A 25,406-nucleotide genomic window follows, 5' to 3' on the forward strand; every position below is an offset into this window, starting at 1 on the left:
CCCTCCTTGTAACTTATGCTGGATCAACACCTTTAATTATCCTTCAGGGGAGGAGACTCTTCTCTACCTGTCCAACAGCAACAGGCCCCAGAAGCTCTGTAAGCCTCATCATTGTGCCACTTCTGAATTCAAACCTAAGGTGAATCACAGAATATGCTAAATCTCTGTAAAAGATCAAACAAGCACCATGTGAACCTGTTGTAAAAAGGTATTAGGACCTGCAGTAGGATCAAGAAAAGTTAAAAAAAAAGGCAGCAAAAGTAGGACTGTAGGATTAAGTGAGAGCCAGGGAAGCTGCATGCAAAGTAAAAATATGGTTGGAGGGACTGAGCTAAGATATGATGGAAGGGCAGAAACTAGTGTTGGAGGAGCTGAGAATTTATTGGTAGGCAGACCATTCATAACTGTAAGCAGCATCTGATGACAACATTGATCACTGTGTGCAGTTCTGGTTGCTCCAAAGCATAATAGATGTATTAGAATTGGAAAAGGTATGGAAAAGGGCTACAAAAATGATTTAGGGTATGGAACAGCTTCCATATGAGGAGAGATTTAAAAAATTGGGACTGTTCAGCTTGGAAAAGAGATGACTAAGGGGTGGACATGATAGAGGTCTATAAAATCGTGAATGGTGTGGAGAAAGCAAATAAGGAAGTGTTATCTACTCCTTCACCTAACACAAGAACCAGAGGGTCTCTCAATGAAATTAATAGGCAGCAGGTTTAAAACAAAAGGAAGTACTAGTTCACACAACACACAGTCAACCTATGGAACTCATTGCCACAAGATGTTGTGAAGGCCAACTACAATGGAGTTCAAGAAAGATTAGATAAGTTCATGGAGGATAGATCCGTCAATTGCTATTAGCCAAGATGATCAGGGACACAACCCCAGAAGCTGGGAGTGGATGACAGAGGATGGATCACTTCATGATTACTGCTCTGTTCAGTCCCTCTGAAGTACCTGATATTGGCCACTTTCAGAATACAGAATAGCGGGTTAGATGAACCATTGGTCTGACCTTCTTATGTAACATGATTTGTTTTAAGAAAGTGCTAAATCATTTGCATTTGTTCTTAAAAATCAGCATCTGTATACTTTTTCAGCAGAAAATCTACGGCAAAATTTTTGTCAGCATTTAAATATTCAAAGGAAAATATTATTGTATAATCTTTCCATTATGCAGTGAGATCATCAAATAATTTATTCTGACCTCAGTCATCCACCGGCCCAGTTTGGTTAACTTAGTTTTACAACAAGCTTTTATGCATTCTATACCTCAAAGGACCACTTCAGGTTTCCTCAAAGGGGCCATATTTGCTGAAATAGTTACATAACTTGATAAATACATAACTTCAGAATATTATTCAAAGATATTTGATCCATTGTTAACAGTTTAGCACTGGAATTGCCTTCAAGTAACAAATTGTCTTCAGGTAAAAAGTTCTCCATATTGCACGTGTAAACTAGACCCACTTTGTGCAAGTTTTTTTTTTTTAATTATAACCGTAGGCCCTTGTTTAAGTAATGTTTACTATACTGGGAAGCCTGAGCAATATTAGATGCTGAAAAAAAAAACAGAGTGAAGCTACTGCTGATATTCAAAATGCTCATAGCAATGAAGAAAAAGCTTTCATAACAGAGGTGCTGACTTTTGTTTTTGATGGTGGGAATTCCTCTCTGGCCCCTCCCCTCCACGTGAGCGGGTTCTTGGGGGGGAAAGGCCCAGTGGGGTGGAGCCTCAGAAGGGAGCGTGGGTGGAGTGGGGCCACTGTTCAGGCACCTGGGCCCATAAAAGATTAATCCAGCCCTGCGTGTGCTGAGCACCTCCTACTTTTTTGGGTGGGCTTCATAATGAATGCATTTGGTTTCTTAAAAATAAAGCTCATTTCCAGTAAATGCCCCTTTCTCAGTAATCAAGGAGTTGTACCTTATTTTACTTTCACACAGTTACCATCACAATTCTATCTAAGACATTTATAAAGCACCCATTACTGTGCTATCAGAGCATGTTCCTGTGCTTTCTTAAAGCCTATAAAGTAATCTTAAGGAATGGTAATTGATATTTAAAAAAAACCTAAAACAAAGAAAAACAATTGCATAAAAGAAACAGAGTAAAGGAGGCATAAGACAAATTATTAATATACAACAGAGGTTTTTTTATTTCTTCTGTTGTAGGCCCTTGATGTGATGTTCCAGCATGCAAACTGCTGACAACACCTGCTATTAAAAGGGACTGCCGCACACAAGCTCCCTATAAGGATACTGTACAATTTACCAAAGCTTTGATTATTTGCTAACCTTAGAGATATTAAACAGCAATTTAGGAAACTAATTGGGCTAAATTTTCTCCTGAGCTCCACTCAGTGCAGAATAGGAGATAGGGGTCACCAAGGAGCTGGTTACAACTCCCTGATCACTTTTAGAGATGCTATCAGGCTACTCTAAAATATGCCACTAATCTAATGACCTAGAGGGTTAATACACCGCTGAAAGACTGGCATAATGGAGCTATGGGCTTGCCATGCCACCTGTCTACTCCAAACTCTTCTTCCCACAACCCCCTCCCCTATTTATTGGGAAGGGGAGGTTTGCAGGACCTGAATCCAACACATCTTTCCAACTGGGAGATCTCTGCTCGCCAACCATGGATATTTTCTGGACACTTTGCACCATCTGTAGAGAATCTGCCACTGTCTTCTGAAGTAATGAGTGAAATCAAATGGAATAAAGCACACAGGTGAGTCTGAAAATATTGTAATATTTCAGAAACCTATATATCCATGTTACTCTTGATAAATACACTTAAGGGCTATTTTGGCTCTAAGACACATGGATCTAACTCCCATTCAAGTCAACGGGATTTGTACTCACCTATCTAAAGACATAACTGAGGGCAGGTTTACACTTAAAACACTGCAGTGGAGCAGCTGCACTGATGCAGTTGTAGCACTTCAGTGAAGATGCTACTACACCAACAGGAGAGCTTCATGAGAGGGGGCAACTATGTGACGTCAGGAGAAGCACTTTGCTCAATATAGCACTGTGTACACTAGGGGTTAGGTCGATGTAACTGCGCTGCTCGGAGGTGTGGATTTTTCACACCCCTGAGTGATGATGTACTTATACCAATGTCTTTGAATTATGGAGACAAGGTGGGTGTGTTGACATCTTTTACTGGACACACCTCTGTTGGGGAGAGACACAAGCTTTCAAGCTACACAGCAAGCTGAGGTCTGTGTCTCCTAATATCCTGGGACCGACACAGCTACAAAAACACTGCATACATCCTTTGAATAATGTTTTTTTAAAGGGTCCATGTGAATGGCCAAGGAAGTAGTAAAAAAATCACTGTTGAGAAACAAGATGGGTAAGGCAATATCTTTCATTGAACTAACTTCTGTTAGTGAGAAAGACAAGAATTAAATATAATATAAAATATTAATTGGACTATGAATATGAATGGCTGCTCACCAAAGTAAGCAAGTAAGATTATCACCAGTTGGCCCTAAATTTAGAAAGTTGTGGTAAGAGATATTTTTAGCAGAAACAGGCTAGAGAGAAGGTAATACAAGATCATTCTGGCCGTGAGTCAGGAAAGCATTTAAGCACAGACTTCAATTGGACTTCACACATGCTTAAAGTTAAACACATGTTTAAGTGCTTTCCTGAATTGGGGCATCCCCCCTCAGGAGGCTATACAGCATATCCAGAATATTAGAGATTTCCCCAAGTCAGACTCCTATAGTGGGGATGAAACTGATAAGTCTAGGAAAATAGAAAAAACAACTAATAACTCTAAAATTACAATTAACAGAAATATATTGTTCCACACCCACAGAAATGGGTGTGAACCCACTAAAGAGATTCAAAGTGTCAGAGGTAACTGTTAGGAATTCAGTATTTTTTTTCTTCACAAGGTTTATATGCTCATCTTAAAGGCTAAACCCTTTATGTGTTTGGAGGTTTGTTTGTTTTTAAATGTGTAAACAATATGTGAATTGGTCCCATACGCATTAGGAGAAACTTTTAAATGGTTAGTTACTTTAATCAAATATGTTGTAATACAATTATAATTGTGCATTGGGATTTGAACTAAAAGACAGAGCTAATCTGCAACATACTAACAAAGACTTAGCACCTTGGATTGACACAGTCTCAATGGACTATAAACAAGGCATCTTCAGTTACATAGAACATACTAACCTCGAGGGGAGACTGAAATAGAGACAGAGGGAAACAATGACCTTTGGGCATAACTCAGTGGGTCATGTCACACCTTGCCAGAGAAATAAATGCTCTAATACAAGTAGCATGTTGCTGTTAAAAGAGCCAAAAAACTTACTGCACTGCGGTTTTCGTCTTGTGTAACCAATAGATTGTAAAAGGGTTGGGCATTTCACCAGTGCAAAAAATAATTGGTCAATAGTCTGGTAAAATATTATCAAACAATGTAAAAAATGATCCAATACCTTAAAGCACTAATATATTAGCACAGTAACAAAAAGGAGTAAGGCTTTATGGCCTCCATTTGGCTTAGCCTTAGAGAGATACTTATGCCTAATTACAAAAACAGGTTACTTAACTTGAGTTATTTTCACTCAGAAAAATGTGAAACGATGAAATAAATCTCTAAAGAAGGGAAAAAAATTACTACGACCACCTTTTAGTGATGTTAAGTTATCATTAAAATGTGAACGTTATTCAAGACAAGACAGTTACCTTTTCCGTAACTGGTGTTCTTCGAGATTTGTTGCTCATGTCCATTCCATGTTAGTCGTGTGTGCGCTCGCCACATGCACCTGTGCCAGAAGTTTTTACCTTAGCAGTATCCGTAGGGGACTGGCTCTGGCGCATGGAGCGGTATAAGGGGCACCGCCAACTCCTCAGTTCCTTCTTGCCGGAAATTCCAACAGTGGAGATGGAGGGCGGGTCATGAAATGGACATGAGCAACACATCTCGAAGAACACCAGTTACGGAAAAGGTAACTGTCTTCTCTTCTTTGAGTGCTTGCTCATGTCCATTCCATATTAGGTGACTCCAAAGCAGTATCCCTGGAAGTGGGTAGGAGTTCACGGACGTGTAGATTACAACACAGCTCTGCCGACCCAGTGTCATCCCTCGCCTGCTGAGTGATGGCATAATGAGTGGTAAACGTGTGGACAGAGGACCACGCTGCAGCTCTACAGATGTCCTTGATATGGATGTGTGCCAGGAAGGCTGCCAAAGATGCCTGCACTCTCATCGAGTGGGCTCTGACAATCGGCAGCGGCAGAACCCCTGCCAGGTTGTAACAGGTCCTTATGCACGAGGTAATCCAACTGGAAATCCTCTGCGAGGATACTGGATGATCCTCCATCCTATCTGCTGTTGCGATGAAGAGTTGAGTTGATTTACAGAAAGGTTTGGTACGGAAAGCCAAGGCCCTCTGGACATCCAGGGCGTGAAGACGCCTCTCTTCATTGGTCTTGTGCTGTTTGGGACAGAACACTGGGAGGAAGATGTCCTGATTCATATAGAAGGTGGAGACCACCTTTGGCAGGAAGGCCAGGTGGGGCTGCAACTGAACGTTATCTTTGTAGAAGACCATATACGGCGGTTCTGAGGTCAAGGCTTTAATTTCTGAGATCTGTCTCACCGACGTCACTGCTACCAGGAACGCGACCTTCCATGACAAATGGGAAAGGAAGCAGGAACCCAGCAGTTCAAAGGGTGGGCCAGTGAGCCTAGAGAGGAGCAAGTTAAGATCCCTCTGTGGGATGGGTGCCCGAACCTGCGGGAAGAGTCCCTCCAGACCTCTCAAAAATCTGACTGTAATGTCATGGGAGAACACCATCTGTCCTTGGATCGGCGGGTGAAAAGGGGAGATGGCTGCAAGATGCACTCTAATGGAAGTGTGTGCCAGGCCCTGGTTCCTCAAATGGAGCAGGTAGTCCAGACAGCCTGTATGGAGAAACGCGAGGGAGAGATGCCCCATTCAGACGCCCCGCGGGAAAACCTCATCCACTTGGCCAGGTAAGTCAGTCTAGTTGAGGGCTTCCTATTTTCTAGGAGGACCTGTTGGACTCCTTCCGAACAGGTCCGCTCCTATGGGTTCAGCAACTCAGCATCCACGCCAAGAGGTGGAGGGACATGAGGTTGGGGTTTAAGAGCTGACTGTGGTCCTGAGACAGCAGGTCTGGTCGGTTGGGCAGGGGCCAGGGAGGGGCCGCTGACAGGCTCATGAGCGTGCCAAATCAATGCTGGCGAGGTCATGCTGGGGTGATCATGATAACCCATGCCTGGTCTTTTTTGATCTTCTCCAGGGCCCTGCTGATTAGTGGAATCAGAGGGAATGCATATATCAGGCTCCCTGATCACGACAGGAGGAAGGCACTGGAGAGGGAGTCCTTGCTCAGACCCTATTAAGAACAAAACTGTGGCATTTCCTGTTCTGTCTGGTAGCGAACAGGTCCACTTCAGGAGTTCCCCACCTCTGGAAGATCATGCGGGCTACCTCTGTATGGAGCGACCACTTGTGGTGAGAGGAGAAGTCCCTGCTGAGCTGGTCTGCCAGCATATTCCAGACGCCGGGAAGGTGACAAGCTTCCAGGTGGATTTCGTGGCTGATGCAGAAGTCCCACAGACGGAGTGTCTCCTGATACAGAGCCAACAAGCACACTTCTCCTTGACTGTTGATGTAGAACTTTGAGACTGTACTGTCCGTCAGGACACATACCACGAAGCCTGACAGGTGGAGCAAGATGACTCCACATGCCAGCCGGACTGCTTGGAGCTCTTTGACGTTTATGTGTAACCGTGCCTCCTCCAGGGCCACATCCCGTGTCTGGAGGTTGCTGAGATGCGCACCCCAGCTGACGTCTGAGGCATCCGAGACTAACACGATGGAGTGAGGAGGGTTGTTGAACGGAACCCCCTCCAGGACTGTCCTGCGGTCAGTCCACCATCTCAGCAAGGTAAGTATCACCTGGGGAATGGTAACCATCTTCTTCAGGGGGTCTCGGAACTGGGAATAGACTGTCGCCAGCCATTGTTGCAGGGGCCAAATCCAGAGCCTGGCACGGCAGACCACTGAAGTACATGCTACTATGTGGCCCAGCAGGCGCAAACAGATCCTGGCTGTAGTCAGAAGGAAAGTGGAGACTTCCATGATGAGGTCTGCCAACGTGTGGAACCTTTCCAGAGGCAGGAACACTCTGGAGCAGGCAGTGTCAAGGACTGCTCCAATGAACTCTAGCCTCTGCACCAGCACTGGCATTGACTTTTTGTCATTCACCAGTAAGCCCAGAGAGTGACATGTGGCTTGAAGCACCGCAACATCGCTTTGGACTTGAGACCTGGAGCCACCCTGGACGAGCCAGTCATTGAGGTATGGTTAGATCTGGATACCCCGGCGCCTGAGGTAAGCCACTACCACCGACATGCTCTTGGTAAACACCCTCGGTGCTGTTGCCAGGCTGAACAGGAGGACCGTAAACTGGTAGTGGTGGGGCCCACCATAAAATGGAGGAAGCGTCTCTGTCCTTGAAAGATCACTATGTGGAAGTATGCGTCCTTCTAGTCGAGTGCGTCATACCACTGGATCCAGGGAGGGGATAATAGAAGCCAGAGAAACCATGTGGAACTTTAGCTTCTGTAGGTACTTGTTGAGGTCTCGCAGGTTCAGGATGGGCCGTAGACCACCCTTGGCCTTTGGGATTAAAAAGTACCAGGAATAGAACCACTAGTTCCTGTATTCGAGAGGAACTTCTTCCACTACACCCAGCTGTAGTAACCCCTGTACCTCCTGCATGAGGAGACTCTCGTGAAAGGGTCCCTGAAGAGGAATAGGGAAGGCGGGTGGGAAGTGCGGGTAGAAAGGAATTGGAGGATATAACCACATTCCACTGTGCTGAGGACCCAACAGTCCAAAGTTATAGCAGTCCAAGCTGGGAGGAAAGATGAAAGGCGGTTGGAGAACACTAGAAAAGATGGATTCAGGGAATAGTCTGGTAGGTCGCCTTTGGGCGCACCATCAAAAATGACCGTTTGGCTTATTACGGGTCGAGCCCTGTTATTGCTTATTACGGGTTGAGCCCGACTGGGCCGAGGGTGGAGGTGGGTGGCTCGGGCAGCACTTCTAGCCCTTGGCTTGTTTATGGGGCTGGTCCTGCTGAGGCTGGCTCCCCGGCCCTGAGTCTGCTGCAGTTTGAACCACTTACGTGCTGGGGCTGGGACATAGAGACCCAGGGTTTTCAGGGTGGTGTGGGAGTCCTTGAGGCCATGCACTAGCTGTCTGTCTGTTCCACAAATAGGGCCCTGCCATCGAAGGGCAGGTCCTGCAATGACGGCTGGATCTCAGTGGACAACCAAGAGAGGAGCAGCCAAGAGACTCGCCACATGGAGATAGCGGAAGCCATGGTGTGGGCAGCAGCATCGGCAGCATCTGACACCGCCTGGAGGGCTGCCCTGGCCGCAGTCGTGCCCTCATCGAGGATCACTCAGAACTACTTCTTAGAAGCCTCGGAGAGCAACCCTTCGAACTTGGCCATGGCTTGCCACATACTAAAGTCATGTCGGCCAAGGAGGCCTTGGTGGTTGGCTACGCTCAGCTGAAGGCTGGAAGACAAATAAACATTACATCCGAAAACATCCAGCCTCCTCAAGTCTTTATTTTTTTGGGTGGGCCTGGGTTGTCCCTGCCTCTCCTTGTGATTAACTGCCTTGACCACAAGGGAATTGGGGGCTGGGTGGGAGTATAGTACTCATGCCCTTTGGTTGGAACGAAGTATTTACGTTCGGTGCTTTTAGAGATAGGGGCCAGGGAAGAGGGGGTCTGCCACAGGGCATCAGTGATTTTGGAGACCATAGGGCCACCCTGGAGGGCACCGAGGACCAGAGGACATCAAACAGAGAGTTTGAGGGCTCTTCCAATTCCTCTGCCTGAAGCCCCAGGTTAGAAGCGACCCTCTTCAAAAGTTCCTGGTGCACCTTGGCATAATCCTGAGGAACCGGGTGAGGGGGCTCAGTGATAGCCTCATCTGGCGATGACGAGGATGATGGCAGTGCCATAGGAAACGCCACGTCCATTGCTGGTCCAGTCGCTTGCTCCCCTGGGTCCTCCTGGACCTGCAGGGTCTTACTCCCTGAAGCCTTAAGCACCAGAGGGGGACGGGATACCGAGGCCGCTGGCCTCTCTGAGGCTCTCAACACCGATCGGGCAGCCTGGGAAGGTTGGGTGAACCCCCAGGGGTTCCATGGCACCGGCCACTGCACTTGGGGCCATGGGGTAGGTTTCAGTGCTGATAATGTAGTTGGCACCGCTGGTACTGGGGCTTGTCCCGCAGTCAGGGAACCTCGCTCCGAGCCAGAGCTACCAGCGGAGCAGTCTGTATTGGGCAACCAGTATTGGGCTACCAGTATTGGGCTGAGCGATGGCTCTTGTCTGACCGGTTCCTGTCATTGCATCCCGAAGCTGACGTGTCCAAGCGAGATGGTCTTGGTTGGGCTCTCAGAGACTGACAGCGTCCAGCGGATCTGCGTCGGATACCTGGCAATCAATGCCTCACGCTACTTGACTTGTACTGGGATGTCGAACGGGACCAGGAGCTACTGTGGGCCGGTTGCCAGGAGGATCGTCCTGAGTAGGACAATCTCCTTCTTGGAGATGGGTGATGATGGCCCTGTGATCGGCGGTCTCTGGTGTTGGATCAGTCCTGGGATTGGTACAGGGCCCTTGGAGACGGTCAGGGCCAGTCCCGGAGTTCTTGCAAGGTGGCACGTGCCCCAGAGGGTCTGCGCCATTCCACGGGCGAGGTACGCCTCGAGTCCCTCAATCAGTGCCCCTAGTGCAGGGACTGAAGAGGGCTCAGCTGAGCCTGCCTCTCCAGCCCTGAGGCGTGATGGCTTCGGGCAGGCAAGCGATGACGGGATGCCCCTCTCAATGGGAAATGGTGTTGCTTCGATGGGAAATGGTGTTGCTAAGGCTGGAACACACATATAAGTCCCAACGCAGGTTTTCCCCGAGACCGGGGTACCGCTGGAGCCAGGAGGGTCAGGATTTCCTGAGCCACTTGAAGGGATTTGCATAGCTATGTGTGGTCGCAGGCGAAGTATGGAATGGGCTGCACCGCTCAACCTGAGCTGGGGCCCGAGTTTCGAATGGGGGCATTGAGCTGCCTGGCACGGGTCGTGGCTTGCCCTCAGCCCTCTCCTTTCCCTTACAGGAGGTAGGAGATCTTCCCTTCATAGTCTTTTTCAGTTTCTTCACTGGAGCCGTGGATGGGGACTGGTGCCGGCTCGAGGACGGCGCTGGCGGATCACTGCGCATGGAGGCCGTGGTGCTCGGTGCAGAGTCGGACCGCTGCTCCGGTGCTGGAGTCAGTGCTGACGGCATCAGGAGCACTTTCAGATGGATATTGTGCTCCTTCTTTGTCCTAGGTTTGAAGGACTTGCAGATATGCCACTTGTCGCTTATGTGCCCTTCACCTAAGCACCTTAGGCAGCTGGTATGTGGATCACTAACGGGCTTCAAGCCTGGGGACCGGGGCATGCCCCATCCCCTGGCTGAGTCCAGTTCAGGACCAATGAAGAGTTGGGAACTACTACTCAGGGTAACTAAGAACTACTAACTATATACAACTATATTACAGGTTTTCAAAGTTCGCAAGAACTGAGAACAAAACGCTAGCCGAAGCAGCAGAAGTTCCAGGACCGTCACCGGCGGCAAGAAGGAACTCAGGCTTGGGGAAGTCGGTGGCACCCTTTATACCACGCCATGAGGGGGCAACTCCAGAGGGCACCAGAGCCAATCCCCTCAGATACTGCTGAGGGAAAATCTTCTAGCACCGGTGCATGTGGCGAGCACACACACCTAATATGGAGTGGAGATGAGCAGCACTCGAAGAAGAATGAACAATTAAAAAAAAAAAAATTAATCAGAAATAAACAAAACTATAAAGGAAAAAAGTTATTTTTAATTAATAAAATAAACTGTGACATATTAGTTTGAGAACTGAAAGACCCTAGAATTGCTAGACACAGTTCCAAAAGGTATTACTGTAGCCATTTACTTGGCTTGTGTAGGATGTTTTCATTACAGCAGAGCAAAAGCACTGCTAAAGTTAAATTTGAAACCAGCTTTGTGTCTAACGCTGCGGTCTTCTAAGTGCTCTAAATTCCATGTGGTTAAATCATATTGCCTTGAAACTTGGTGTGCTTCATGGGGGCACAGGGCATGGTCAGTGATCCAAATTTGGGGCCATTTGACCCTGAGATAGAGCTCTTGGGGGTGGGGGGAAGAACAGCTTTTCTTAAAGTTGCCTGACACACAGAGAATATGCAGTGTTTGGAGATGTGTTGGTCGCAGGATATTAGAGAGACAAGGTAGGTGAGGTAATCTCTTTTCTTGAGCCAATTTCTGTTGGTGAGAGAGACAAGCTTTTGATCTTACTCAGAGCTCTTCAGGTCTAGGAAATATACTCACAGTGTCACAGCTAAATACAAGGTGGAACAGATTGTTTAAAGCTTGTCTCTTTCACCAACAGACACCAGTCCAAGAAAAGATATTACCTCACCCACTTTGTCTCTCTAACATTTTGGCAATGATTTTTTCCTCACAGATGGAGATCAAACACAGATTCAGATAACTGTACTAAAGTCTGAAATATTTGAGGGTTACCCCAACAGAATGCATGGCACTCACCAGCCCATTCAGGAAAATCAAATTTAAATGTTATTTGAAAAAAAAAGCTGCTTCTCCAGTTAGGCAAACTAAGGCCATATCTACATTAGCAATTATGTCAGCAAAACTCTTGTCACTCCAGCGTATGAAAAAACACACCTCTGAGAGACATAAGTTTTGCCAGCATAAGCATTCGTGTGCACAGTGCTATGTCAGTAGGAGACGCTCTCCCGCCAACGTAGCTTGTTGAGCTGGTTTTATTATGTCGACGGGAGAGCTCTCTGGTTTACACTGAGCATGTGCAGAGAGAGGGGCAGGCTAACGATCTGTAAAAGTACCCCTTTTTCACAGGACCTGGGTAGTTCTTAGGATGAGTGTAGGGTAGTCATCAAATCTGAGTATCATCCCAGGCACTGAGTTCAAATTGAGCCCTGGAGTAAACAAACAAACGAAAAACCAGGCATTTTGCTCCAATCTGCCTCTGTCAAATAGGGATTTCTGTTTGGGGGAAATGTAATCTGAATATTCAGAAGACACTGAAAAACTACATAAGCAAATGTTTGCTAGGAAGGGAGGGTGATTAGGAGTGAAAGAGTAAGTGGGAATGGAAGAGAAGTTGCAGGATCAGGTCAAAAGGAAGGGATGAGGATTAGGTGCACTGGGAGGGGAAGGAAAGGGATGGAACCTGGAGAAGGGAGCCATGGGGATGAATGACAGCAGGACTGGGGGACAATGGGGGAGGGGCACCGTCAGCCCCACATTCTCCTCACATGTATGTGCCACGATCTGCAACCCCCCCAGCCCATATATGAGGACATGACCCCCTGCCCCTTACTTGCACCCTCTCCTGTGAGCCAGGTCCTGGAGGGGACTTACTTACCTTGGGGGGTCTGAGTTCCTTTCCTTACTCCCTCCTTTTTGAGCTGGGATCTGGGGGTCCCTGTCCACCACAATGGTGTTTGAGCCCCACTCCCTGACATCATGTGTGACAGGATCTGGGGGTCTTCTGCCCATCTGTGGGGATGAGACTCCTCTTTCCTGCCCCCCCATGTGTGCCAGATTCTGGGGGACTTGCCTTTCTGAGTATGTCTGAGCCCCTCTCCCTACTCTTGCCATGTGAGCCAAGATTTGGGGAAGCTTAGGACACACATGTTCAGATGCACCGAGAACACACTGGCGAGACAGGGGTGCAGAGCTGAGAATGGATATGTCTGACGCATACCAGAAACCCTCCAGCACTGGGGAAAGTGGAAGGGAACACTCACTGACATGAACAGAGCTACTGTTTTAGGCTGTATTCATCTCCATTGGGTATTCTCTTTTCGCTGAAAACATCTAACTGAAATGGACGGACTACTTAATGCCGCTCTGAGACTGCCCTCCCTTCCATTCTCCCTTAAATTCTTTACAATATTATAAGGGAGCACCAGCTCTCCTCTAGCTAAGATTGGGAAGACTTTTCTCTTAAAAAGATGACTCTTCTTAGTACTCAAAATCTGTGTGCTTCCACGGATTGTTCTGCAATTTGTGCCTTGCCTCATGGGAGTATAGGGCAGGGTTAGTGATCCAAATTGGGGTCATCTGAGCAAGGAGTTCCTGAGATACAGCTCCCAGGGCAAAAAACCCCAACAAAATAGCATTTCATTAACTTCACAGATTCTAGCAATTTTGAAACCCACCCTGATCAAGAGGGGAAGAGAGGTTTGGGTTGGCAGCAAAGCATGAGGGTATTTTGGGGAGGGAGATACATTCAAATGGTAGTAGGGGAGGAAAGAGAGTTTGAGGGGGCTCGGGTAAAAGACTGAGGGATAGGGATTGGGGGAGTGGGAGAGAGGAAGACAGGAGGTGTTGAGGAATGTGACAGGGAGAGAAGAAAGTTGGGGGGTTAGAGGTAGTGTGGCCTGTTGGCCCTGAATTCTCCCCTTCCATGTATGCGCTGGGATCTGGGGGAGCCCTACCCCTCCATAAAGGTCTGAGCTTCTCTTCCTCCTGGCTGTGTGTTCTGGAATCTGGGGAATCCTGCTTTTCTTGGGGTGTGTGTGCCCCTCTCCCTACCACTTCAGATGAGCTGGGATCTGGGGTGGAGGGGATAAAGGTAACAGAAATGTAAACACCTGAAATCCAAAAATGAATAGTTAAGATGCACATCACCCTGGTGTGGGATGGCGGGAGCTGGCAAGAATGTGTGAGGACAGGGCCCAGTTTGGAGGAAGGGCAGACTGGGTGGACCAGGGACTTCGCTGGGGAAGCCTGGCTAAAGCACAGGCAGGAGGACCAGCTGGGTCAGTAGGGGAAGTGAGGGGCCCAACTCAGTGTGAAGCTTGAGCTGCATAACCATGGTAATGTGCAGCCCTTCAGTAAGCTGCTACCTGTGATATATATACGCAACAGCATAGGGCTGGAGGCACCAAGGAGCAACTTCTTACATGTGAATGGTTTCTGTAGTGCCAACTAATGGCTAACTAGGATTAGAAGGAGAGAGGGAGGCTACATGTTGCAAGTAATGGTGAGGGAGGGGGTGGAGAAGAAACATACACCAGTCTTCTCTCGCACACTTAAAATTATTATAATAATCATGTAATAAAACTATCAGTGTTTCGGGACATAGACCATGGATAAAATTTCTCTTTCATGCTCTGTTAGCAGTTGCACATTGCAAACATTTCAAAGCTTGACCAATATCTCCAATTCACTGTAGCAAATGTACAAGAACTGGGAGGAGCACTGAGGAATCACACAGCAACCGTGTGGCCTAGAGGAAACAGCCATGAACTGGGATTATTCCTAGGCTCTGCTACTGTCTTGCTGGCTGACCATGGGCAAGTCACTTCACTTCTCTGTGCCGCACTCTCCCATCTATTAAAAATGGTGATAATGACGTCAAGTTCTTTGAGATTTACTTATGAAAAGCTCTATATAAAAGCTTAGTTTCTATTATTGCCTCACCACAGTAGCATATCAACTGCAAATCTAGGTGACACCTAAACTTCCTAAATGACCACCAGCTCCTACTACCAAACATTGCTCTTTCTGTTTAAAAAACTAGAAAATGAAATGGCAAAAAAACTGTGCTAATGTAGAGTTAAGGTTGCTCAGTGATAGCTTGTCCCATTCCAGAACACTGAGTCCAGCAAAACTCAAACTGCTGAAAAGTAGGAAATACAGAGTTAAGGTAACCATCCACACAACCTTAACTCTTCCCCCTTTAAGCAATGCCCCAGTATGCCCATAACACACCCACTCCTATTCTGCCTTTTCACTGTAATGGACAAGTGCTTTGCACTTGCCCTATGATCAAACACTGACCCTACTCCCCCAATAGAATACCACATTTGTAAAATTTAACAACCACCTTTTACAACCCCTGAACACTTGCATTCAGGGTGCCACCTAAACCTATACTTTCCCCTACCTATCATTAAATCCACAGACTGCTCTCATATTCCACTTCACTACTGACAGTACCTATGGCAAAAAAAAAAAAAAAAAAAAGTCCCCAGCACCCTGCTACTGACACAACCTATACAATTCTGTACTGAAATGAGGCAGACTCAAACGTTAAGTTACATATGTATCTCTTTCCTTTGATAACACGCAAAGGGATAACACGCTCAGACCCAGATCTCCTTATAACACAATCAGAGCTCTTCCAAGCTGCACCAGTTTACTACACCACCATTCAATACAGATGTAACCTAGCAGCTCTGTGTTCTTGGGAAACAAGGGCGCAGTACCCAACCTGTCTGACTCATGAAAGACCTCTCCACCCGCACCTCCTAGCCTTTGCTTGAACAAAATCTGCATCAGAAGAAAGTCTTACAAAAAGCAATGAAAAGGCAGTGGGAGACACACCTACACCCCTGTGATAAGGATGACAGAATTAAGGAAACTCCCCTAGCCTTATTTGCATCGAAGATGGGACAAGGAGGCATCTCCATTAGCATACAGAATAGTGAACAGAGATTCCAAGGAAAGAACTGCACGGAACTCTAGGATCAGAAAAGCAGGGAAGCACTGCATGATGAGGGATCTCTGCTCCAGATGTTAATGAATGCATGCCTGCACACACCCAGCTCAGTAGTTATCAGACCAATTCTAGTAATAAATCCTTTATTGGTATCCAAAATAATGAAGCTCCCTAACTGCATTGTGAGCTCCCTCCAAGGAACACTGCCCAAAGCTAGGAATGATCAGCTCCCATTGTGTAGCCTGAACAAAACAACTTTGGTATTCTCCCTTGTTTACACATAAACAAATCTAGTGTTCTCCCTTGAACCATTGTTGTTTCTCTACAAAAGCCCTATTATCCATGCGCAAGTGTTCTGATGCTTGGATCCAAAATCTGCATCAGTTGCATTGGTACTTCAACTTCTCCTGACTGGTCATGCTGGGGGCTCTGCCTGTTTCTAGCACTCTGGACCCTCAGCTATCACCACCACCTGGGACCCCTGATCAATTCAAGCTTCATGGAGAGGTGAGAACCCAGCTCTCTCTCTCTCTCTCTTTCTCTAGGTACAGCCTTCTGACCCTGACTTGTATGATCAGTTATAGTTTTGTAAACCTAACTTTTATAATCAAATGTAAGTTAGATTTAATATTATAACTGTCTTGTTTTCTTGGCTCCCCTATGGTTATTACCTGGCAATAAATAACTTTCATGAGTAAGCTGGTTGCTTCTCTCTCTCTCTCCCCCCTACACTCATGGGTGTTTTTTGGTTTCCTCATTTGCCCTGCAGCAACGCTCCTTGTACCTAAGCTAAAAGATCCCTGCAGCGCCAAAAATCCTGTGGGGTCTGCTCATCAAGTGGGTTACTACCAGAACAATTGTAACATGAAAGTGGGGACAGAGATGTGCTGAACCTGGGACATATGAGGGTGGCAGCTTGAAAGTGCTGCTAGACCCAGCCTGCTCAGGCGTGCTCTATTCCGGTGCGGTACCGATGGCAAATGAGGGTGACAGCTTGGAGGTTCTGTTCGACCCAGCCTGCTGAGTCCAGGGACATATAAGGGGTCAGCTTGGGCGTGCTGATTAACCCGGTCCTCTCAGGTCCTCCCATGCTCTGTTAGTGTGTGTGTGTGTGAGATCTGATTCCGGGGCTGGAAGAACCTAGCCCTGGGGAACCTAGGTCCTGCAGGATAGCTCCGTTGGGAGGGAACCTGCAGCAGGGAGAAGTAGAGCTCCGTATGAGAACACAAGTGACACAAGCAGTACATTGATAGAAGTACACAACCCACCCACCCGCCCCAGAAGAGTAACCCTAATAAATGAGCATGCCCCAAAGTAATGGGCAAATCTGGTAACAGGTACACTCAGCACAGTTGATGCAGTTGGAGTGCACGCAGATAATTCTCAGTAGCAATTGCCAACTTCAGGGTCCATTTAATATCGTAATATGTTAATCACATTTCCATACTTCCTGAATTTGACTTAAATAGCTATTTATCTTCCTTTCACACCAGATAAGTTAGTTGATATCCTCCGTCTTCCTTTATTTAGTTTTAGTAGTAGTAGTAGTATTTTAAGTTTTATTTTAAATTAGGTCAGAATATTGGTTGTTCTCTTTTGTTTTGTTTAGAAATTAAATTAATCGCTTACATTTCACCTTCTCTGAGCACTTAAGTCTAACTTTCAAAGCCAAAACACCCTCAAAAATATACATTCACTACACAACCACCAATTACATTTGCACATCAGGTAATTTCCTGTACAACTTCCTGGTTTGCATGCACTAGGACTGTCAAGCGATTAACAGCACAATTAATTTTTTTTAAACAATAACAGAATACCATTTATTTAAATTTTTTGATGTTTTCTACATTTTCAAATATATTGATTTCAGTTACAACACAGAATACAAAGTGCACAGGGCTCACTTTATATTTTTGATAACAAATATTTGTACTGTAAACAAAAATAGTATTTTTCAATTCACCTAATGCAAGTACTATAGTGCAATCTCTTTGACATGAATGTTAAACGTACTAATGCAGAGTTATGTACAAAAAAATGCATTCAAAAATAAAACAATGTAAAACTTTAGAGCCTACAAATCCAGTCAGTCCTACTTCAGCCAATCACTTAGACCAACAAGTTTGGTTACAATTTGCAGGAGATAATGCTGCCCGCTTCTTGTTTACAATGTAACCTGAAAGTGAGAACAGGTGTTCTCGTGGCACTGTTGTAGCTGGCGTTGCAAGATATTTATGTGCAAGATGCATTAAAGATTCATATGTCATGCTTCAACGACCACTCCAGAGGTGCTTCAACCACCACTCCAGCATGCGTCCATGCTGATGATGGGTTCTGCTCGATAATGATCCAAAGCAGAGCAGACTGATGCATGTTCATTTTCATCATCTGAGCCAGATGCCACAAGCAGAAAGTTGATTCTCTTTTTTGGTGGTTTGGGTTCTGTAGTTTCCGCATTGGAGTGTTGCTCTTTTAAGACTTCTGAAAGCATGCTCCACATCTCTTCCCTCTCAGATTTTGGATAGTACTTCAGATTCTTAAACCTTAGGTCAAGTGCTATAGATATTTTTAGAAATCTCACACTGGTACCTTCTTTGCATTTTGTCAAATCTGCTTTGAAAATGTTCTTAAAACGAACATGTGATGGGTCATCAGCCAAGACTGCTATAGCATTTGCACATCAGGTAATTTCAAGACTGCTATAGCATGAAATATATGTCAGAATGCGGGTAAAACAGAACAGGAGACATACAATTCTCCCCGAAGGAGTTCAGTCACAATTTTAATCAATACATTTTCTTTAAATGATCATCATCAGCATGGAAGCATGTCCTCTGGAACGGTGGCCAAAGCATGAAGGGGCATATGAATGGTTAGCATATCTGGCATGTAAATACCTTGCAGTGCTAGCTACAAAAGTGCCATGCAAACACCTTTTCTCACTTTCAGGTGACATTGTAAATAAGAAGCAGGCAGCAGTATCTCCCATAAATATAAACAAACTTATTTGTCTTATGATTGGCTGAACAAGAAGTAGAACTGAGTGGACTTGTAGACTCTAAAGTTTTACATTGTTTTGTTTTTGAGGGCAGATATGTAACAAAAAAAACCCTACATTTGTAAGTTACACGTTCACAATAAAGAGATTGCACTACAGTACATGTATGATGTGAACTGAAAAATACTATTTCTTTTACCATTTTTACAAGACAAATATTTGTAATAGAAATAATAATATAAAGTGAGCACTGTACACTTTGTATTCATGGTTGTAATAGAAATCAATATATTTGAAACTGTAGAAAAACATCCAAAAATATTTAATAAATTTCAATTGGTATTCTATTGCTTAACATGGAGATTAATTATAATTAATTTTTTGAGTTAATCGCATGAGTTAACTGTGATTAATTGACAGCCCTAACATGCACAAATTTGAGCATGCAATGATTGTAAGTATTTTTGTGAGTGCACCTTTTGCTTTGGGATTTTTTAAATTTCACCACTAATATCTATTTGAATTCAACAACTGTTTACTCAGAATAAGTGTACTCCCAGAAAAATATCGCTCAATAGCTGTCAAGTTAAATAATTAAAAGAACATTTCAACTAGTCTTACTTTTTCTTTGCAAGTGGACAAATGAAGCACCTTACTTGGATTTTCTTTCACTTGTCACTTCACTCTGCCATATGCAAAGAAAAGAAAAAGCAAGCTAAGTTTTCACTTGGAAATATGTACATATAAAATATTGTGCAAAGGGAGTGCACGCATTTCAGCAAACATATGCTGCACAGTAGGTAGTATGTCTGATAAGGCTGCTATAAGAGGAAAGAATTACTCCCTTCAGAAGTAAGAAAGGTGTACATTTGTATATTAGTTATGGAAAGGAGGAAAAAAGGCAAACAGAACAAAATAAAGATGAGTGCAAAAATATCCTCATTTAGAATTAAAATTTTGTAACAAAATACTGGTAAAGAAAACATAAAACAAGTCACAAAATCAAGAGAGATTAAAAGAAAGCATCAAATTAAGTGAATACACAGGGTAAACAGCTCACAGTAAGAAGGAGCTATTTGGTAAATATTTGTCTATGAACACATAAATGCAATGACATATTCAATATTTTGCTCAGGTGAACTAACCCAGTTGAAGTATTATTATCCATATATGCCTTTTTTTTCCCGTTTTGCCACCATATCCCACTGCACTGTGATCTTGTCTATCTTATGAATTAAGAGTTTCATCTACCTGGAGATTAAGCACACAGCAAGCTGGGGTGTAAATCTACAGTGCACTAGCCTGCTTCACAGTAACCGACTGTGAACCCTGCTACTACACACTAAAATGTCCACAGTCCCACTTGGATGAACCTACAGCCAAAGTGTATTATAGAACTTTTAGTGTGTGGTACCAGGGTCCACATGGTGACTGAGTGTGTGGCAGGTTAGCACACTGTAGATTTACTACCCAGCTTGCTGTGTACTAAGTCTCTCTATGGACAAACCTTCACCAGCATCAGGCTGCTAAACATACTCAGTTCCAGTAGAAAGCTGTGTTGGTGATCCAGTAGATGAAACTCTACACTGAATGATTATGAAACCAGTGCCATGGCTTGGCTTGTTTAGCCTAACCAAAAGAAGGCTGAGGGGAGATATGATTGCTCTCTGTAAATACATCAGGGATAAATACCAGGGAGGGAGAGGAGTTATTTAAATTAAGCACCAATGTGGACATAAATACAAATGGATATAAACTAGCCATCAACAAGTTTAGACTTGAAATTAGGCAAATGTTTCTAACCATCAGAAGAATGAAGTTCTGGAACAGCCTTCCAAGGGAAGTAGTGGGGGCAAAAACCTAACTGGCCTCAAGACAGCTTATTAAAGTTATGGAGGGAATGATATGATGGGACTGCCTACAATGGCATGTGGCCCATCAGCGACTGCCAGTAGCAAAACTCCCCAATGGCTAGAGACAGGACACTAGATGGGTAGTGCTCTGAGTTACTACAGAGAATTCTTTACCCAGGTATCTGCCTGGTGGGCTTGCCCACATGCTCAGGGTCTAACTGACTGTCATATTTGGGGTCGGGAAAAGATTTTCCCCCAGGTCAGATTGGCAGAGACTGTGGGGGTTTTTTGCCTTCCTCTGCAGCATGGGACACTTGCAGGTTTAAACCAGCATAAACGGTGAATTCTCTATTATGTGATATCTTTAAACCATGATTTGAGTACTTCAGTAACTCAGCCAGAGTGGAAGGATGAGGTTCTGTGGCCTGCAATATGCAGGAGGTCAGACTAGATGATCATGATGGTCCCTTCTGACCTTAAAATCTATGAGTTTATGTCAAGGGGCACTTTATCTTTTTCATATAGAAATGAGAACCTGACCATTTGTGAACATTATAAGATTGTATGGTACTTTTATCAGAATAGGGGTGTTACATTCTAATGCCTTGACCAGAATTCCATCTGAGATAATATGCCTATGCAAATTTCCTCTGAAGAACCAACTGGAGATACTTTCTTCTTTACTTCCTGCACTGAACTGTGTAGTGTTGCTCTGCACCTCTAAACAGAAGCTGTATTCCCCAAAATATGACGATATATATTTTTTGGTTGAGGTTAGGGATGTTGTTCTGGATTTTCAAACCTGCCTGTTTGCTTTTGAGAGGGTAAGAGTTTAAACATTTTAATGCCAGCATAATTCTATGGCTTATATGTTAAATGAAGGGGGGAAGCTTTTTACTGTAAGCATAGATAATTTTCTAACATCAGTCTGAAGACAACATATTACTAAGGTACATTTTATTACTGTGTAAGTGCTGTGTTTTGGCAAACTTGATCAGTGCCAACACAGCTGTCACCATCCCCTCTTCAAGTTGTATATCAGCTAGGTAACTTACTTGCATATGTCATCTTCTGGGTCCTCAAGCCCAAATCTTTCATCAAAAGTAAGCTGTATCCACACATTCTCCTCTACTGCTACTAATCTCCATACCAGTACAGTGTTGCGTGGGTAAGCGTGTGGGAACTTGGGACTGTGAATACTTCCATTAGTAGACACAGTAATAATCTTCTCATGCTGGGGATCTTGTACTCCTATAGCAGAGAGACATACACAAAACCAGATATAGTTAAGTCTTTATTATTTTTTTGCAACAGTTAGTTTCCCGCACAATCAAAGGCTTTTATTTTGTTTTGGGTTTTTTTGGGGGGGCGGGAAAGGGTGGGCAAGGATTGCTCGATCTAGGAAGATTTATATAAAAACAACATAGCAGACTGCAGAAGAAAATACATATTTACTTTTTTGGCTTCTAAGTAAAATTTTCAGATCTAGATCCTCAGGTATGGCTGAGGAGAGCACAGTGAAACTCAGGAGAGGGACATCTGCAGCAGGTGCTCCCCGATCCCAGGCAAGCTGTGTGCCAGGAGAGTCCCCTGGCAAAAATTAAAGCAGCCACAAGGACTATTTAAACTGTTCAGGTTGCCAATGGCCTGTATAGGTCATTACAACAACCAAGGGTCACTGAAGTTTAGGAAAGCCCTGGTTATGCCTGCCACAGGAAAAAGGATGATGTTGGAGCAGTTATACTGACTCCACCCCAACAGAGGTTATCCCTAAACTGGTGGTTTCTTCTTGTGACTGACTAAGCTGGCTTTAGGGCTATCCAAACACAGGGAAGACTCTGGGTCATAGTTTTAGAAGGTTACTAAATGTGTGAAGCAAGACATTTATGGATGAATTTAGAGCAGCATATTACCCTTACATGATGGCAAACCCTCCTCGTAGGGGGTCATTGCCTCAAAATCTTAACAGGTGTCAGCCTATCATAAAACACTGGAAACTGAAATGCTTGCCTTACCATAAGACAGCATCTGAACCATGAAATGAATAAACCACCAACTATCTTTGCCCTTTAAAGCACACAACAACCAAACCCCACTGCAAAGATTACCTACTTCAAGTTGGGAACTAACTACTATAAGGAATCACAGGAAGAAAAAACATTTTTTCACTGGACAGTGGTGATGTACACACACACACATTATTACAATATTTAGTCAAATCTTATTTCTAAGGGTCCGAAATTCACATAAATTCACATTCAGTAGTTAGGCATTAGTTTGTAACAAGTTAGTAACTGCAAAGAGATGCTGACAAAACTGAAAAGATTTTTATGAGATACAAATTTTTTTAATTTTATGAGATAGAAGCCCTGTAGCCCCAAAAATAGAGTCCCCAACACCTCAGATAAAGAAGAAATTTCATTAGTTATAGTAATAGGATTTCCATCCTCTGAACTAGCCACTGACTAGAGCAGAGGTGGGCAAACTTTTTGGCCTGAGGGCCACACTGGAGTTGCAAAACTGTATGGCGGGCCAGATAGGGAAGGTTGTGCCTCCACAATCAGCCTGCCCCTGCCTCCTATTTGCCCCCTCCCACTTCCCACTCCCTGACTGCCCCCTCAGAACCCCTGACCCATCCAAACTCCCCTGCTCCTTGTCCCCTGACCACCCCCTCCCGGGACCTCCCACCCCTAACAGCCCCCCCCCCCCCGGGACCCCACCCCCTATCCAACATGGTGGCATAGCTGTGAGGGAGAGGGGACAGGGGGGAGGGGACAGGGGCTAGCCTCCCCGGCTGGGAGCTCAAGGGCCAGGCAGGATGGTCCCGCAGGCTGGATGTTTGCCCACTTCTGGACTAGAGGATGACAAAAATCACACACATAAGCAAGTATGATATCCCATCCAGTAGAGGGGAATGGTGCACATACGTACATAGTGATCATTATAGTAACTAAATTTTTCTTGTAGTTTTATACTGTGCCATACTGGTTCATGAAAATTATTTATTAATTTTGTTTCCAGAGGAATAGTCTCTTACAATTTACTATTTTATCCTATTATATTTTATTTTTATTTTTATTTAAAAATGCTAATACATATTTTCAATTATGTTGAACATTTCAAAAATGTTTACCCATTGGTTTATAGTGAAGAAAACTACAATGCAATTGTAATCCTTCTTTTAGATCCACAGCTAAATTTTGACAGCTAGAATGAATGTATTTCAGAGGGAAGAGTACAGTAATAGCATTACAATTTCAGAGGAATTAATCTGTAATTAAATATAATTTAAAGTCTGAAGGACTAAAGCCTTTTATTTGTGGTACAAGAATAGTAAATTCTCTTTCAAGTTGAATTGCTACTCGCATAAAACTGATAAAGAAAACTGTGGTTTTACTGAACATCCACACACAATTTACAGATGACTGTCAATCTTGTGTACAACTAAAATAGCACAACCTATAATAATAAAAAAGAAACAAAATGCAATGAGGAATGTCCTAATTTAGACTCTTTGTGAGTTTTTTTTGTTGGCTGAATCACAGAGCATTTCTTCAGTAAGGTATAAACTGAGATTTCCACACTAAACACTGGAGCCAACAGTAATAAAGATGACATTATTAGAGATTATTATATGAGAGTGCTATTTTCAAAGTATGTAATGGCCTACTATTTTGCCTATGTCTCAACCTCGCTACTGTGGCATTCATGTCACTACATCAAGCACCACACTTTTTGAGACCATATTTAGAGGTTCATTTTCCTTTAAAATGTGCACAAAACTGCCATTAATACTAAGTTTTACAGCACACGTGAATATCCTGAGAAAACTAAGCTGTGTCTCCCTTCTTTTCTATACTCAAGATTATCCTCTAAAGAATGCTGCAAGTTAGGAGTGAAAACTATTGGCCCATCAAAAGATTACAGCCAATTCACCAGAAATGGGCAAAAAAAAAAAATTATGGGGTAATTTAGTCAATGGAAGTTTCAGAGCCTCCATTTCCTTGAACTCATAATCTGTTTACAATGTAAAAATATATTTGCTTTAGCATACAGCCTTGTTCTATGAGCACATCAACTTCTCTTGTGCATTGCTTGTTTCATTTTAAATATTTGCTCTTGCATAGTAGAATTTCTTCTCTTTCAAGAATAATATTTTATGTAACTACAAAGGCAATTGCTGTCACTGGAGAATAAAGCTTGCTATTTGTCTTTAGAGATGGTGTACTATTCCTTCTCATTCACTGTACACAAATGCATGCCAACCAGAAAAAACCTGAAAAAATAGTCTCTTCTAGCAAGACTAATTGGCTGTTCATGCGGATTCATTTCTGAAACCTCTTTTGAACAAATTGGGTGTGAAGAACAATGTCACAGGAATATTGCTAAGAATACTTAGCACCTTTCACACTGGATTTGAGCCAAAAGTATTAAAGTCACTTCACGGGGAGGACATATCATATCCTCGTTATTTTAGGGATAAATCAATCAAAATCAGCATTTAAAAGGGAGTGATCCAATTTAGTTGAGTTCATGGTTCCATCAGCATAACTTCCAAGATATTTACATTAATTCTCTATTATGCTCCATCTGCTTTTCAATTAAAAAAAAATAAGAGCAGCTTTGGACCATGTGGGCAGAAAGTTTCAATGAACGTCTTCTAACAACCAGTTTAAGGAACGGCGGGGACTGAAGCAGCTGAGGCCTCCTACTGTTTTAGTGAGAGGGAAATAACAGACAAGGTGGTTGACAACATGTTTGTTTCTGTGTGTGTGGGTGTAAAAATGTAAGAAAAATGGAAAACACATTGGTGGTTTCAGAATGGGATGGACATAGCTGTAGATCAATGGTAAAAGAAAGTTAGATCAAAGAATTCTGTGTAGAGAAAAACTGAGATAACTAAGCCTAAGGGGTCTGTGAAT

At 44.0% G+C, this 25,406-nt stretch overlaps 1 protein-coding gene across 1 annotated transcript in view; it reads right to left on the reverse strand.

Annotated features, from left to right (window-relative positions):
- PDGFC (platelet derived growth factor C) overlaps positions 1-25,406 on the reverse strand; it is a 267,306-nt gene that overhangs the window by 97,964 nt on the left and 143,936 nt on the right. The window contains exon 2 of the mRNA XM_048847495.2: positions 21,540-21,735. Within this exon, the coding sequence (XP_048703452.1) occupies positions 21,540-21,735 (196 nt within the window). The remainder of the gene's footprint in view (positions 1-21,539; positions 21,736-25,406) is intronic.

This window comes from Caretta caretta, chromosome 4, assembly GCF_965140235.1.
Source record: "Caretta caretta isolate rCarCar2 chromosome 4, rCarCar1.hap1, whole genome shotgun sequence".
In the NCBI taxonomy this organism is placed as follows: domain Eukaryota; kingdom Metazoa; phylum Chordata; order Testudines; family Cheloniidae; genus Caretta; species Caretta caretta.